This window comes from Hemitrygon akajei, chromosome 12 (assembly GCF_048418815.1).
Source record: "Hemitrygon akajei chromosome 12, sHemAka1.3, whole genome shotgun sequence".
NCBI classification, from domain to species: Eukaryota; Metazoa; Chordata; class Chondrichthyes; order Myliobatiformes; family Dasyatidae; genus Hemitrygon; species Hemitrygon akajei.
The window spans coordinates 65,182,516-65,198,719 of record NC_133135.1 but is presented as its reverse complement, the minus strand read 5'-3'; the positions used below and the strand labels follow the sequence as shown (position 1 = coordinate 65,198,719).

The window sequence follows — 16,204 nt, the reverse complement described above, 5'->3', positions numbered from 1 at the left end:
GGGCTCGGACCTCAATCACCTTTATACCGGGGTCTGTGGGAGGAGCCACAGGAGCAGTCAGCAGGGGGCGTGTCCAGACAGGTATATGTAGTTCACCACAACTTGTTGCTGCAATATCACATTGGATGATGCACCAAAGGCTACAAAAATCTGAAGATGACTTGAGAGAGAGGTTTTCCAAGCCCAGGCACAGAGAAAGGCTGATGGAAGGACAATGGCATTATTTGTGATAAACAAAATGTGAGCTGTGAGGCCATCTGCAATGGCGAAGTTAACGGTGGCTGAGAGTACAGCTGGAGAAGTATTGTAGAGGAAGAGCTGAGGTAGGGGAAGAAATGCATACAGCTCCATGAAGACAGAGCAGGTAGAGTTGAAATGGACAATGGAAATTATTCTGGAGGTGTCACTGAATACAAAGGCTGAGGAAGGAAATTAGTGAGAAACCTCAATGAGAAATTTGGCATGATGCTTGAGCTGTTTACTAGATACCTAGCAGCCAATTCACAGCATCAAACCATTGTCTCCCTACCTACCTTTACCTGTTTTCAGCAGGTGAGAAGAACACTTGCCACAATGCTTTTTCTCTCTTTAACGAAAGTGAAAAATTGTTGAATATATCTACAGGTAAATTTACAAAAGGGCAGGGGTTTTATTGTAATTGTTTTCAAGACTGACTTTAGCTGTTAATTGTTTAAAATTTATCAGCTAATCTGAAGACTGGGTCATTTTCTAGGATCAACACATATGCAAGCATTCTTTACCTTTGATCACCTCCTTGATAATGGTGTCAAGTAAAATTTCTTCATAGATATTCTCCACTTGCACCAGTTTTGTATAATCTGCAAAGATGTATTGCTCAAATTTCTGAAGCTCCTGTTCATGAAGAAAAAAAAGCATATGTTCAGCTCTCTGTAAAAAAGTCCACTTTAAGCCTCCCACCGAGGCTTCAAACTTATTCCACTAGCACAATGTTGACCAATATGCTGAAAACCTCCTAATTTCTTCTACGTGAGCAAGGAATGGAGGAAAGTTCAAAACATAACCTCATTCCATTTTTCTCCTTCCAGTTAACGTCATTTTATTATTTCAATATTCTAAAAGAAAATGAAACTTATCGATACAACCACTTCTTAACTCCTGAAAATCCAAGATATTTTAAAATTAAATATACCAGATACTAATGGGTAGGGATCCTGAAGCCATGTACTTCAAGTTTTTAACCTTTTTATTTTAAACGATGGAGGGGGTTTATTACATATTAAGTAGTGATATCTATTACTTTGTACCATAGTTTTCAATCATGCCTGATTAATTGGTTTACAATACTATTTAAGAAAATTCACATTTTAATTACTGACGGTAAAAGAAATTACAGAGAACCAACTTAAGTTTGTTAACTCTGGTGTAATTTTAATGTCTTCTGAAGATGTAGCGATAGAGTCTGGCATCAGTTCATTTACTTATTGAGATACAGTGTGGAATAGGCCCTTCTGGCCCTTTGTGCCACGCCCCCCACCAATCCCCCTATTTATTGGGAGCCTAATCACAGAACAACTTATAAATGACCAATTAACCGGCCAACCGGTTCATCTTTGGACTGCGTGAGGAATCTGGAACACCCGGATGAAACCCACGCGGTCACGGGGAGAATTACAAATTCCTTACAGGCAGTGGCGGGAATTGAACCCAGGTCACCTGTACTGTAAAGTGTTGTGCTAGCCACCACGCTAAATTTTCTTCATCCCCATAAACTGTCTACTTACACATTTCCTTCTCTCTGATTATATTTTCCTTCCTGATGAAGTGCTAGTACTCGGGCTTCTACTTCATGGCTTAACAGTGGTGAACATGAACAAAGATGAGAATTTTATTGAATAATCCTTCCATTTCACTTCTTTACACTGGCTTTTTTCCCTCTACAATCCCTGATGCACCATCAATAACTCACTCTGAGACGTAAAGGCGAGGTATCAGCTTTTATTGACTGGAAGAAGGAACAAGCAGTGATTGACCACCATACTACATCCTGGAGACAGAGAGGCCGGGCTCAGACCTCAATCACTTTTATACAGGGGTCTGTGGGAGGAGCCACAGGAGCAGTCAGCAGGGGGCGTGTCCAGACAGGTATATGTAGTTCACCACAATCCCAGACTCCACCTGAAATGTCTACCACTCTTTGTCTCCATGGAAGCAGCTTGATTTGCTGAGTTCCTCCAGCAGTTTATCTGTTGCTCCTGATTCCAGCATCTGCTGGGATCCTGTATTTCCTCATGGTCTCCAAAGAGTCAGCAGAGTACAGTTAGATTTCCCAGAATTTACACTCGGAAAACTCCATGCATAGCCTGTTCTTGGTAAGTAGACTTTTTTGTTTCTGTGACTTTGAGTATTTGTTAATACCAAAGTCTTTTACAGACTTTCAATCTGTGTACCACAGAGTGTGGTGGTAAAGGCCTCACAAGTTATCAATACAGAGCCAGCCTGTTACTGGACTTCGCTACACATCTTTAATCAATTTGCCGGGGACACACTGCGTCTAAGTATAAGAATTAACAGCTCTGGGTGGTTTACGATCAGAATAAATAAGAATAAAAGCCTACAGAAAGTAGTGGATACAGCCCTGTCCATCACAGGTAAAGCCCTCCCTACCATTGAGCACACTGCACTGAGCCCTGTCACAGGAAAGCAGCATCCATCATCAAGGACCCCCACTTCCAGGTCATGCTCTCCTCCTACTGCAGGAAGGAGGTTCAGGAGCCTTAGGTTCCCACCTCCAGGTTTAGGGACAGTTATTAACCCTCAACCATCAAGCTCCTGAACCAGACGGGATAACTTCACTCACCCCAACCCTAAGCTGAATACCACAACCTATGGATTCACTTTCAAGGACCCTACGATTCATTCTCAATATTATTTACTTATTTATCTGTTCTTATTATTTTGTTTTTCTTATTGTATTTTCACAACTTGTTGTCCTTTCACATTGTTTGTCCATCTTTGTAGATTTTCATTGACTCTATCGTGTTTCTTTGTATTTACTGTGAATGCCTGCGAAAATGAATCATGGGTATTATGGTGACACATATGTACTTTGATAATAAATTTACTTTGAACTTTAGGACTAAGATCCAGCTTAACACGACTGGCTGAAATTCTGCACTCCGTTTTTCATGCCGGGCTTAATTCATGAGGTAATAGTTCAAGTGTTAGTACAGTAGTACCTCAAAAGGCCCTCTTTGCAAAGATTTTATAAGTAACAGTTTAGAAAACCACTTTCTGTAATCCAATTTATCCAATGTGATTCTTATACCAGTATAAAAGCTTACTAGATGGGATTTTCCATTCCAAGAAATTGAGGTCTAGAATGTGGATGTGTTAGCTTCCATATCTCAAGTGAAACAATGTTGTAAGATTGGAGTGTGGGAAAATTACCCTCTTCATATCATAATACTCAATTGTTTATTTATTACTCAAATGTAATGCAATCATTTCATTCTCCTGTGTCACTTACACGCTTATAATTTGGTGCCAATGTTTTCTGCAGCGTTGGCAATGTAATCTGCACCAAGGTCTCCTGGAACAACTTCTTCCTGACCGTGCTGCTGTCGTGGTCGTATTGCTGGCAGAGAGAATATTTGAAATCTTTATTTGACCTCAAAGTATGGCACACATAAAGCAGAATTACAAACCAACTTAATAATACTCGTTTTAAACATTAACACCTAAACTTTCATTCTATATTAAAGATAACCCATTCTAAATGAAATCAAGCACAATTATAAACATTCTTTTAAGAAATCTTTTAAGATCTGTGTGAGGAAATGAAGATGGAAGGCAGAAGTGGCATAGTGGTTACCACAACGCTTCATAGTACCAGCAACCTATCGCCGCCTGTAAGGAATTTGTGCGTTCTCCCATGACTGCATGGGTTTCCTCAGGGTGCTCTGGTTTCCTTCCACAGTCCAAAGACGTACCAATTGGTCATTGTAAATTGTGATTCGGCTTGGATGAAATTGGGAGATTGCTGGGTGGCTGGCTCGAAGAGCCGGCAGGGCCTAGTCCACCCTGTATCTCAACAAATAGATAAATAAATAAATAAAATGTCTTGTGTGCTACCTGACACGTTGCATCTCTCCATGGGGTTTCCCTTGGTGAATCGCCCAGGCATTAGGATCCCCATCCAGAAAATTATGGTCGTAGTTAAAATGGTGCAGGGAACAAGAGGATTAATAATTTAGAACTGGCCCCATGGATGTCTAAATGCCACCAGTTGTAAATGAAACTAACTCCAAGAAATCTCAAAACTATCGTAAAAGCCTTTAGTGTTGCAAATTAACCTCTTCTTGACTCACTCCAATTTTGGGTACCTGATGTGCATTTATGATCCTAAAAATCTGCATTTCAGGAAACTTTGTGCAAGATGACATCGTCACCATTTACATTCTCTAATCTCACAGATCACTCTGCAAATGATTAACACAGGAACACTTGAACAGGAATAGACAATTCAGTACCTTAAGCCCATTACAATTATACATTCCATTGAAAATCTTACCCAACAAACCTGTTTCCACAATCCCAGGTTTCCATTACCCTGTGTTTTGAAAAAGTGCTTCTTGATTTTAGACCGGACCTTAATTTTACAACCAAGTCCCACCGACCACAAAATGCATCAATTTTTAAACACCTGCAGAGAGTTGCAAATATAGCTCAGCACATCATGGGAACCAACATCCCCTCCATGGACTCTGTCTACACGTCCCACTGCCTCAGTTAAAACAGCCAGTGTAATCAAAGATCCCTCCATCCATGTCATTCTCTCATCACTCCCCCACCCCCCCAATTAGGGAGACAATACGAAAAGCCTGAAAGCACGTTACTACCAGGCACAAGGACAGCTTCTAACCCACTGTAACAAGACCATTGAATGGCTCCCTGGTATGATAAAATGGACTCATTGACTCACAACCCACTCGTTGTGACCTTGCACCTTGCTGTCTACCTGCACTGTAGTTTCTTTGTAACTGTACCACTTTATTCTGCACTCTGTTATTGTTTACCTTGTACTAACTACCTCAATGCATTGTTGTAATAAATTGATCAGTATGGACTGATGCCAGCCAAGGTTTTTACTGTACTCTTGGTACATGTGACAATTATAAGCCAATTTAATTTACCTAAGCTAATATTTTGAATTCTGTCATACATCTAGTGATTCAAAACTTTATTTCTTCCATGGGCAAGTTTATTTCCTGAGTAACTGATAAGCAGAAAAATGTTGATTTTCAGCAACCTCTATTTTCTGCAGTTTCATCTCCCATCTCCCCTTGCTCCATTATACATCCTCTCGACAGATTAGCTCCACAGGTGAGCCTTCACCATTCTGGCCCAAAATATTGACAGTGTTTCTCTTCTACAGGTGCTCCCTGACCTAAGAAGTGAAGCCCATTTCCCTCCAGCCTATCGCTTCCCAGCTCTCTACTTTATCCCTCCCCCCCACTTCTTATCCCCCCTCGACCATCCCATGTTACTTCACTCCTGATGAAGGGTTTCGGCCCGAAACGTTGTTACTACCTCCTCCCATAGATGCTCTCTGGCCCACTGAGTTCTGCCAGCATTTTGTGTTTTTTATTTCCTTGAATTTCTACAGCCCCATGTTTCCATCTGGACAAGAGTGTGTCGTTCCTTCTAGTCTGCTGCCATCTGCAGGCTGGAGACACAATGGTCTCCTCAGCAAGGATCAATGCTGCAGAAAATCTATGTACTTGTGGCATCCCACAGATCAAAAACATAATCTCGGTGCTCAGTAGTTTACTTGATTAACTTATATTTTAATATAATTACGTTCAATCAAATTTCAAAGTACTACACAGCAATTGGAATCCATTTTAAACCGTCTCTAATATTATTACAATTACAGAATTTGCCTCTTTACAACTCAATTACCTTTAAGACTCGCTGCTTAACCTTTTCAATGGAGGTTACGGTTTTTGACGTCTTGCTCGCCAGTGAATCATTCAACAGTTTTTCAAATGTGTAGACTGCATTGTCCATCAGCTGAGGAAAATATTCAAATCAAGGAAAAATTAAATGGGAATCAAAGTTAGCTGCTCATTTTATAACTACCACAGATATTAGAAACATATAATATAGTACATAACATTGTAGGCCTCCGTTAGTCTCGATAGACCATGGAATTGCACCTTGGAAAGTTTCCAGGGCACCAACCTGGGCAAGGTTTTTTTATGGAAGGCAGGCAGTTGCCCAAGCTGCAAGTCTCCCCTCTCCACACCACCGATGTTGTCCAAGGGAAGGGCATTAAAACATTAATACATAACATAAGAACATAAGAAATAGGAGCAGGAGTAGGCCATCCGGCCCATCAAGCCTGACCCGCCATTCAATATGATCATGGCTGATCTGTCTGTATCTACCTGCCTTTTCCCCATAACCCTTAATTCCCTTACTATGTAAAAACCTATCTAACTGTATCTTAAATATATTTATTGAAAAAACCTCAACTGCTTCCCTGGGCAGAGAATTCCACTCTGGGAAAAACAGTTTGTCCTCATCTCCATCCTAAATCTTCTCCCCTGAATCTTGAGGCAATGTCCCCTAGTTCTAGTCTCACCTGCCGATGGAAACAACTTTCCTACCTCTATCTTATCTATTAAACTTTTAGGTGCAAGCAGGAGGCGTGGAATCGTGTAAACTGAAGAATGGCAATATGAAAGTTATTCTTTATTCTCCTGCTAATACCTAGGTGTCTACGCAAATGTGAACCACTTCCATGTCTACTCACCCTGGCTGAATAAGTGTAACCAGTTTTGTAATTTCGTTCCACCAGGCTAAACCTTCTGCTCTAAATTGTCAAAGCCACATTCAAAACAATATCGGTTCATGGTCTTCTTACCCTCTGTTGCTGAAACTCTGTCTTTCTCTTATCCCCTCCAAATTGACCTTCCGTTTATAAATCAGGACAATGCAAAATCCTGCAACCTGATTACTCTCCTTCAAAGGGACCTATTATTTCCGTTCCTTCCCCACTCCCCAGGCCCCTGTAAAGCAAATTCAAGATCCACAATATTCTTCAAAATCCTCTCCACATCATATATGTGTAACTTGTACTTTCATCTGTTCCATTTATTCCAGGTTGCCGACCGTCAATGGAGGTTCTTCTTTCAAATCAAATTTACTTTGCCTTGCTATCTCTCTCACTCTGATTGCAAAAGTCTCCCAAAAAGTTCTTTTCAATGATGCTGTCTTCACTGAAGTTATGGGGGCAGTAATAGGAATGCTACAATAGAGACTTTGATGTCTTTTATTATAAAAGGAAATCATAGACTATGATTCTGCTGATGCATGAAATACCATTGGCAAATGTGTCATGTTCCACAGCATGTAGATATATGAACAGCCCCCAGTATTACGACAGATCAGAATCAATTTTAAAAGACTTCTTTTCTGTTTGGGTTACAGAGAATAATTATTGACGTTTTCATACAACTGAAGTAGATTATGAAAGAAACCCTTTGGAAACCTGATAGTGTTCAAGGGTTATAAACCCTTTTGTTACAAACCTCTTGCATGAAGTTTTGAGTGGTTTGAACAAGCCACAGCGTATTGGTGAACTTGAAGCGGTTCTTCAGCTCCTGCAGCTGGTCCTGAAGAGGGCTGACTTTATTATAGCAAGGCTGCATCTTCACAGCATTGAAAGGAAGTTTCATTAGCTGGGCTAGGTCCTGAGGAAAAGGAAGAGAGTCAACCAGTAACTGAACAGGAAGCACCGTAAAAAGATTGAGGCTCTTGATGATAAACAGAAAGCTTTAGAACAAATGACAGATAAGCAAGGGGTGACCAGTCAGCCCCTCATACGTGCACTGCAGTCGGTAAGATCACGACTGATTGTTTACTTTAACACTGCTTTATTGTCCAAACCCCAGTCCTTTGATCACTTAATATCTGAAATCTATTGATCCCTTTCTTGATTATCCCATTACTAAGCCTCCACATATGACCCCTTGGATAGAGAAGTCCAGAGACTAATCTCTGGTAAATCATCTCAGTCCTGATTGACTGGACTGATTCTGAATAACTATTAAGTTCAAAAGAGCTTAAGTAGTTTTATACTTAACTGTGACCATTGCCCATTGTAGAATGTTCCCAACAATTTGAGAATCTGAATATCGAAATGGCAGGTTAGGGAAACAGAAGGTAAACATTAGGAGCAGGGGTAGGAATGGGCCACCTGGGCCTCTTAGACAGTTCATCTGTTAATCAAAGGTATGTCTGATTTTCTATCTCAGTGGCTCCTACAATAACCCCAGAACAGCCATGAAAATGTAGGCCTCCGTTACTCTCGATAGACCATGGATTTGCACCTTGGTAAGTTTCCAGGGCGCAGGCCTGGGCAGGGGTTTTTTTTTTATAGAAGATCAGCAGTTGCCCAAGCTGCAAGTCTCCCCTCTCCACACCACCGATATTGTCCAAGGGAAAGGTATTAGGACCCATACAGCTTGGCACCGGTGTTGTCACAGAGCAATGTGTGGTTAAGTGCCTTGCTCAAGGACACATGCGCAAGTCTCAGCCAAGGCTCGAACTAGCGACCTTCAGATAACTAGACAAATGCCTTAACCACTTGGCCAAGCGCCATGAAAATACTCACTAATTGAACCTATAGCAAAAGGACTGTTGCAAAATTAAGGTCCAGTGTAAAATCAAGAAGCACTTTTTCAAAACTCAGGGTAGTGGAAAGCTGAAATTGTGGACAAGACTAAGTGATATCTGCTGGTTAAGATTTTCAATGGAATGTATACAGAATTCCAAACACCTACTACCCTTTGGATGAATAAAATTCTTCTCTTAGTCCTAGCTGGCCAATCCTTTATTTTCAGACAATGACCCAGTGATTCTGGAAACTCTAGCCGAAGGAAACACCATTCCTGCAACTACTCGTCAAGTGCTGTAAGAAATTTGTATATTTCAATGAAATTATTTCTCTTTCTTCTAAACTCTACAAAGGATAGGGGCAGCACTGAACATTGCAGGACCCCATTAATTAGTAACCAAACACAGAGTGACATGCTTATTCTCACTTTCAGTTTTTGTCTATAACTCACAGTCCAAGCTAGTACATTATCTACAATGTTGTGAATGGCCCTGTATAGGCTGCAGAGTCAGATATACTGTATGCATTACAGTTTTCATAAGTGCCAACAGATGTGTCAAACAGGATTTCATTTTCATGAATCCAAGTTGACTAATTCTAATCCTATGATCAATTGTCCTTGCATAAAAATAGATTCCTGCAATGTCGCCACTAGTGAGATCAGGCGAAACAGTCCATTGTTCCTAGCTTTCTCTGTCTCTCTGTTCTTCAATGGTGGGGATGCAGGATAGTGAGCCTGTGCTACAAGGCTGCCTGGCATGTGAACCAGCCAGACACAGTTCAGTGTCTTTCCTTTACATACAACGGAATTAATGAAACTAGTAACAGTATAGAGCAACTTCAGAAGGTGTCTGTGGGAACCAGGAGGTGCAAGTAAACTTCTAAGGAAACCTAGGGCATGGAGGAAGTGGGTGAGATTCACATGAAAAAGTTTACCTCCTTCAGTTTGTCTTCGTCGTCAGCATTCTGATATTTTGGGCTCAACTCATTGACCTCGGCTTCAAAGAGGGCGCGGACTTCGCTGAATCCTGAACTGATCAGCCCCATCAGCTCCTCCAGTACAGAAGCCAGGTAGGGTTGGATGTTCTCAGCACAGCACTGCTCAGCCGTTTCCGTCACCGTCGCTGAAACAAAGAGTCCCTCAAATTCAGTAACTCTGCACCTTGTCGTTTTGTCCATTTGTAAATATTTTCTCTCTGGGATTTTTAACCCTTTCTCAAGACACACAGCGTTCACTTTCTCCAGCACCCAGGACATGCACTTTTCTCACTGTTACCATCAGGTAGGAGATACAGAAGCCTGAAGGCACACACTCAGCGATTCAGGAACAGCTTCTTCCCCTCTGCCATCCGATTCCTAAATGGACTTTGAAGCTTTGGACACTACCTCACTTGTGTTAATATACAGTATTTGTTTTTGCACATTTTAAATAATCTATTCAATATGCGTAATCGATTTTCTTGATTATTTATTATGTTTTATTTTATTTATTATTATTTTTTTCTCTCTGCTAGATTATGTATTGCATTGAACTGCTGTTGCTAAGTTAACAAATTTCACGTCACATGCCGGTGATAATAAACCTGATTCTGATACTTGAAACATTTGATTGATAAAGCAGTTCTTCATAAGTGCTTGCTTGTACAATAACTTTTTTCTCCAAGACTCTTCCAAGGATGAACTCACAGTTAGATAATATGAATTAACACTATTAGTTCATTTTAATGCTTATAGATATTTCCTATGGACCTGTATTAATAGAAATATAAATTTACTGTTTTTATTTTTTCCCAAGCCCTGCATCAATCCCAACTTATTTTATTTCCCTGAACTTTACTCATGGGTCTGATCTGTTGATGGGAAATAAAGAGAAGTTACTCATTCTTGGATCATCTCTGTCTCTGCACAATCATTTTGTCCCCGCTCCGCACCTCCTCTGAGTTGGACAACTGTGACCGCAGGCCGGTGACTGACTGTGCTGGAACATCATTCTCTGTCGCAGTAAATACCCAAAGGACAGTTATCTTAAAAACTGTCAATTATAACTGTTCACTATTTCTGAAATTGCTAAGTAGTCAAGCAAACAGTAAGCTCTGCTGTTGTGGACAAGAGACATAAAATTTGGTTTCTGTTGCTCAGAGTGTTATAATGAAACAGTTTACCTGAGACAATCACAAAACAAAACTTAGATATAGCATTTAAGGATAAGAAGTATTTTTTAATATGAATAAATATTCTACAGCATTTTGATACAGACAAGGGATCAGTTCCAAGATGAAGGTAAGTGTAGAAACCCGCAAGTGGAGCTACATCCGAGGATGAACAGAGGCAACTAATATCGAGGTTTTCAGGAGAAAGTGCACTGGGTTAGTTCTAGGATACTGAGCATTAAACAGTGGTAACATGAAAGCTGACAGGGAAAATACAGCTTTGGACAGCAGCTCCAACACCTACAAGAAGGGTAATGGAGTAATCTCCGCTTGACTAGATGAGTACAGGTGCAGCAATCGATAGCTGTAGATAGCTATCCAGGACAAAACCAATTCCCTGATTAGCACAGCACCCAATCTGCAACCAGAACTCTCTAGATCACTGGCTAACTGCAGCTGCAGCAAATAGCATCAACAAGAAGCAATACTCCTGCTTAAGATTATTTTCAACTACACCCTGCCCCATCCCACAATCTCCACTGCCTGGGGTACATGGACTATTGGCCTTTGGGAACAGTAGCAAATGTGCAGCACCCCCACTACCCCACTACACCCTGACTTGGAATCATATTATATATCTGACTGAAAATAGTGACATTTCAGCAACATGGGAGTGTCCATAGAACCATAGAACACTACAGCACAGGCCCTTCAGCCCTCCATGTTGTGCTGACCCATATAATCCTTTAAAAAAAAGTACTAAACCCACACTACCCCATAATCCTCCATTTTTCTTTCATCCATGTGCCTGTCCAAGAGGCTCTTAAATACCCCTAATGTTTTAGCCTCCACCACCATCCCTGGCAAGTCATTCCAGGCACTCACAACCCTCTGTGTAAAAAAAACTTACCCCTGATGTCTCCCCTAAACATCCTTCCCTTAATTTTGTACATATGCCCTCTGGTGCTTGCTATTGGTGCCCTGGGAAACAGGTACTGACTATCCACCCTATCTATGCCTCTTATAATCTTGTAGACCTCTATCAAGTCCCTTCTCATTCTTCTATGCTCCAAAGAGAAAAGTCCCAGCTCTGCTAACCTTGCTTCATATGACTTGTTCTCCAAACCAGGCAACATCCTGGTAAATCTCTTCTGCACCCTCTCCATAGCTTCTACATCCTTCCTATAATGAGGTGACCAGAATTGAACACAATACTCTAAGTGCAGTCTCACCAGAGATTTGTAGAGTTGCAACATGACCTCGCTACTCTTGAACTCAGTCCCCCTGTTAATGAAGCCTAGCATCCCATAGGCCTTCTTAACTACCCTATCAACCTGTGCAGCGACCTTGAGGGATGTATGGATTTGAACCCCAAGGTCCCTTTGTTCATCCACACTCTTAAGTAACCGGCCATTAACCCTGTACTCAGCCTTCTGGTTTGTCCTTCCAAAATGCATCACCTCACACTTACCCGGATTGATCTCCATCTGCCATTTTTCTGCCCAACTCTGCAGATGCTCTATATCCTCTTGTAACCTTCGACCACCTACAGCTCCATCCACAACTCCTCCAATCTTTGTGTCATCCACAAACTTACTCACCCATCCTTCCACCTCTACATCCAGGTCGTTTATAAAAATCACAAATAGCAGGGGTCCCAGGACAGATCCCTGCGGCACTCCACCAGTCACTGACCTCCAGGCAGAATACTTTCCTTCCACAACTACCCTCTGCTTTCTGCCTTTAAGCCAATTTTTTATCCAAACAGCCAAGGTTCCACTGATCCCATGCCTCATGACTTTCTGGATGAGTCGCTCATGAGGGACCTTGTCAAATGCTTTGCTAAAGTCCATGTAGACCATGTGTCCTTGCTAAATAGGCTGTAGATACTTTTTGTCATTTTCTTGAGGGTATTAAAGGCTGGATAAAAGAACCTGATAAACCCCATGGAAATTCAATTGAGTTCATTCTCAGCCCTGCATTTCTTACTTCATTAAAGATGGCCATTGCCAACAGGTGTGCTAGAGTTCTGTGACCTGTCTTTCTCCACTACATAGAACACAGAACGTTACAGCACAGTACAGGCCCACGATGTTGAGCCAGACTTATAACATACTCTAGGATCAATTTAACCCTTCCCTCCTACATAGCCCTCCATTGAACTATCATCCATGTGCCTATCTGAGAGTTTTATAAATGCCCCTAATGTATCTGCCTCTACAGTCCGTCGAAAACAGAATCTAACCCTACCTTTATCTAACTGGCTTCATCTCCAGAATGGTAAGAAAACCAACATGAAAATCCAGAGTTTGTTAAGACAGATTCTTCCATCTCTGGGCAGAGTGTGCCAAACTATCTAACTAAGTGATATAAACCTCTGTTAATCAAATATAGAATAATAACAATGGCCACAGGGAAGACTGTCACCAGATTGCTAGAGTAATCATTATCGAATAGGCTCGAGAGCTGTATGGTTTATTGCTGTCCTTATATTCCCAAATTATTCCTTCTTTCTTTTTTAAGAAATTAAATTGATAAGAGAATGGAATGAGACCTTCTAGACAGGTTGATATTTGGTGCGAATAGTCATTAAGGTGAGTATAAAACAGGTGTTCACTAGGTTCAGATTTATCAAAGGGTTTAGCTAAAGGTTGCTCCAAATGCAATCAGTGCTGAATTAATTAACTATCAACATAGTAGGTCACAAATAAAACATCGGCTTTCAAGGTTTGATTAATATTTCTGCATTCTGCTTTAGTCAGGGAGGAGTTTCACTTTTTTGTTCAGCTTTGCATTTTATTATCAGCTTCCTTCATTGGAGTGGGCATGCTGGGAAGATTACATTACCTACAATGATAGGTTGAGTGTCATGTGGACAGTGTGTGGGTTTGTTTCTCTATATTCACCTTTAAGTTTTCCGGCTGTGAATTCCTTTGAAGCAATGATCTGATCCATATCTGAGCGAATTATCCCCTCCAGTTCCTTGCTGGATTTTTTGCATTCATCATGCAGGGATTGCAAACCATCAGTCAGATGGGTTTGTACTAAATTGTAAGCATCTTCCACAATCTGTAATAAAAAAAATCAAAGCTTTTCCACCAAATTATCAAAAGTGTCCCTGGAAAATGAGGTACAGTTGAGCATTGCTGATGTGTGGGTTGGAAAGATTGGATAAAATGTTTCTTCAGCATGTAGCGGGCTCACGTTTTCAGACTGCCAAGAGTCAACCATGTAAACTTGAATGTTGACAGTCTTCATACAGCTACAACTTTATCACTGTTACTCTTCATCCAAAATTTAAGTTACTGTGGCGCCTTAAATTTCAGATGCTTTGGGGGAAAAAAAGTACCAGTGGATGTCAAAGGTCTGAAATAAAAACACATTAAATTCTGAAAACACTCAGTGAGTCAGACCATATCTGTGAGAAGAGAAACAGAATTAACATTTGCAGTTCCAGACCCTTCATCATCACCGCCTTGGATATGTGGAGTTAACTCTGTTTCTCTTTCCACAGATGTTGCCCAACCAGATGAACATTTCTGGTATTTTCTGTTTTGACAAGATGCTTTCTAATAGCATTCCGTCCACTATCTCAGGACATTTTTGTTTATGAATGCAGTTTATATGGACTTCTGGAGATGTTTGACGATGTTCCACACAGAGGGTATTAGCCCACAGAAAGGGATTTCTGCACAGTTACTTACAGTTTGGATCTAGAGCTTGATTTAAATGGTTGTTTAAATGGGAGAAAATGTTAACCTGAAACAAATTAATTCATACAAATAAAGCACAGAGATCAATACATTAGAAAAACACATCTGTATAATATATTAATTGTCTTCCACGCTAAACATGCTTCATCCTGCTCAAAGTGCAAACTTCTGTATTTTGAAACACTAAATTCCACTCACATCACTTCCATCCTTCCTGATTTACACTAGTACTTTTTCCCCTCAGCATGCTGAGTTTTAAATGTTTGGGGAAATGAAGCTAATTTAAAGGACCCTTGTCTCCATAACCTTACTGCTCCCATGTTCTCCGAAACATTTCGTGAAGAGATCTCCTTTCTTGTAGTACTGAGTATTCATGACTCTGATGATCTTTTTGGGAGTGATGACTGTAAATATCACGGATAAAGCCCTCCCAGCCACTGAGCACAACTGCACAAAACACTATCACAGGAAAGCAGTATCCATCATCAGAGATCCCCACCACCCAGGACATGCCCTCTTCTCACTGCTGCCAGTTACAGGGGCCTCAGTAGCCATACCACCAGGTTCAAAACAGTAACTGCTCCTCAAAGACCAGGCTCTTGAACCCAGCTTCACTCAACCTCACTCGCTACGTCACTGAACAGTTCCCACAACCTATGGACTCACTTTAAAGGGCTCTTCCACTCAAGTTCTCAATATTTATTGATTCTTTATTTATTATTGTTGTTTGATTTTTTTTTAATTTTGTATTTGCACAGTTGAAGAAAGGTGCACTGTCTTTTGCCTCATTGGTCGTCTGCCCAGTTGGGAGCATCCTTTCATTGATCCTCTTGTATTTCTTATATTTATTGAGTATGCCCACAAGAAAACAAAGCTCAGGGTTGTATATGGTGACACATATGTACTTAGATAGATTTACATTGAACTTTGATCAGTTGAGTGGCCTCCTGTGTTTTATGGTCATATGCCATGGCTCACTTTACATTTATTTCATGAAGCAATGAATTAAATTCCCTGTCAGAAATCTGAGCACAAAATTCTTGGCTGACATTACAGTATAGCACTTAGTGAACACAAGGCTGTCAAGAGTCATTTTTAAGACAATACATTAAACCATATCCCTTCTATTCTCTCACATGAATAATACTGTATTACTTTGAAGAAGAGCAATAGGTTATTGCCACTGTCAAGGCCAATTTACATTTATTGCATGACCAACATTATATAAAATAAGCTTGCACCGCAGAATCTGTTTGTTGCACTTTTTCATTGGTAGTTGGGTGTCATTAGGCATTTAATAAATGCAAATACAGTCACTCACTCAGCAGAAGGTCTCGGGCTTATTTGCAGCAGATCCTGCTGCTAGAACAAAAATAACCTCTTACCTCCTGTAGAAAAATCAACTGTAATTTTAAGGGTATGCTTAGGATTTGTTTTTCTGGTTGTCATTTATTGCTGTGCGTTTAATCGGATTCCAGTATTGTGAAATTTACAGTTAGGTACGTACACTGAACCAGACTTTCTTCCTTTCATTCTTTTTCCCCTTCAGTTTTGGCAAAAGATCACTCTGCAGGGTAGGCAACAATTCCTCCATCACCAGGTTGCTTAGGATCTACAAGAGGAAATTACAGGTTTAGAGTTCAATTGACAATTTTGTTCATTTGCTGAGCTCATTC

At 40.7% G+C, this 16,204-nt stretch overlaps 1 protein-coding gene across 1 annotated transcript in view; it reads right to left on the bottom strand.

Annotated features, from left to right (window-relative positions):
- Window positions 1-16,204, bottom strand: part of LOC140737119 (protein Niban 1-like) — a 140,193-nt gene that overhangs the window by 12,388 nt on the left and 111,601 nt on the right. Inside the window, exons 7-13 of the mRNA XM_073063304.1 lie at window positions 16,036-16,140; window positions 13,722-13,884; window positions 9,602-9,789; window positions 7,578-7,739; window positions 5,944-6,054; window positions 3,509-3,616; window positions 762-873 (exon numbers count right to left, since the gene is read on the bottom strand). Coding sequence (XP_072919405.1) covers window positions 762-873; window positions 3,509-3,616; window positions 5,944-6,054; window positions 7,578-7,739; window positions 9,602-9,789; window positions 13,722-13,884; window positions 16,036-16,140 — 949 coding nt within the window. The remainder of the gene's footprint in view (window positions 1-761; window positions 874-3,508; window positions 3,617-5,943; window positions 6,055-7,577; window positions 7,740-9,601; window positions 9,790-13,721; window positions 13,885-16,035; window positions 16,141-16,204) is intronic.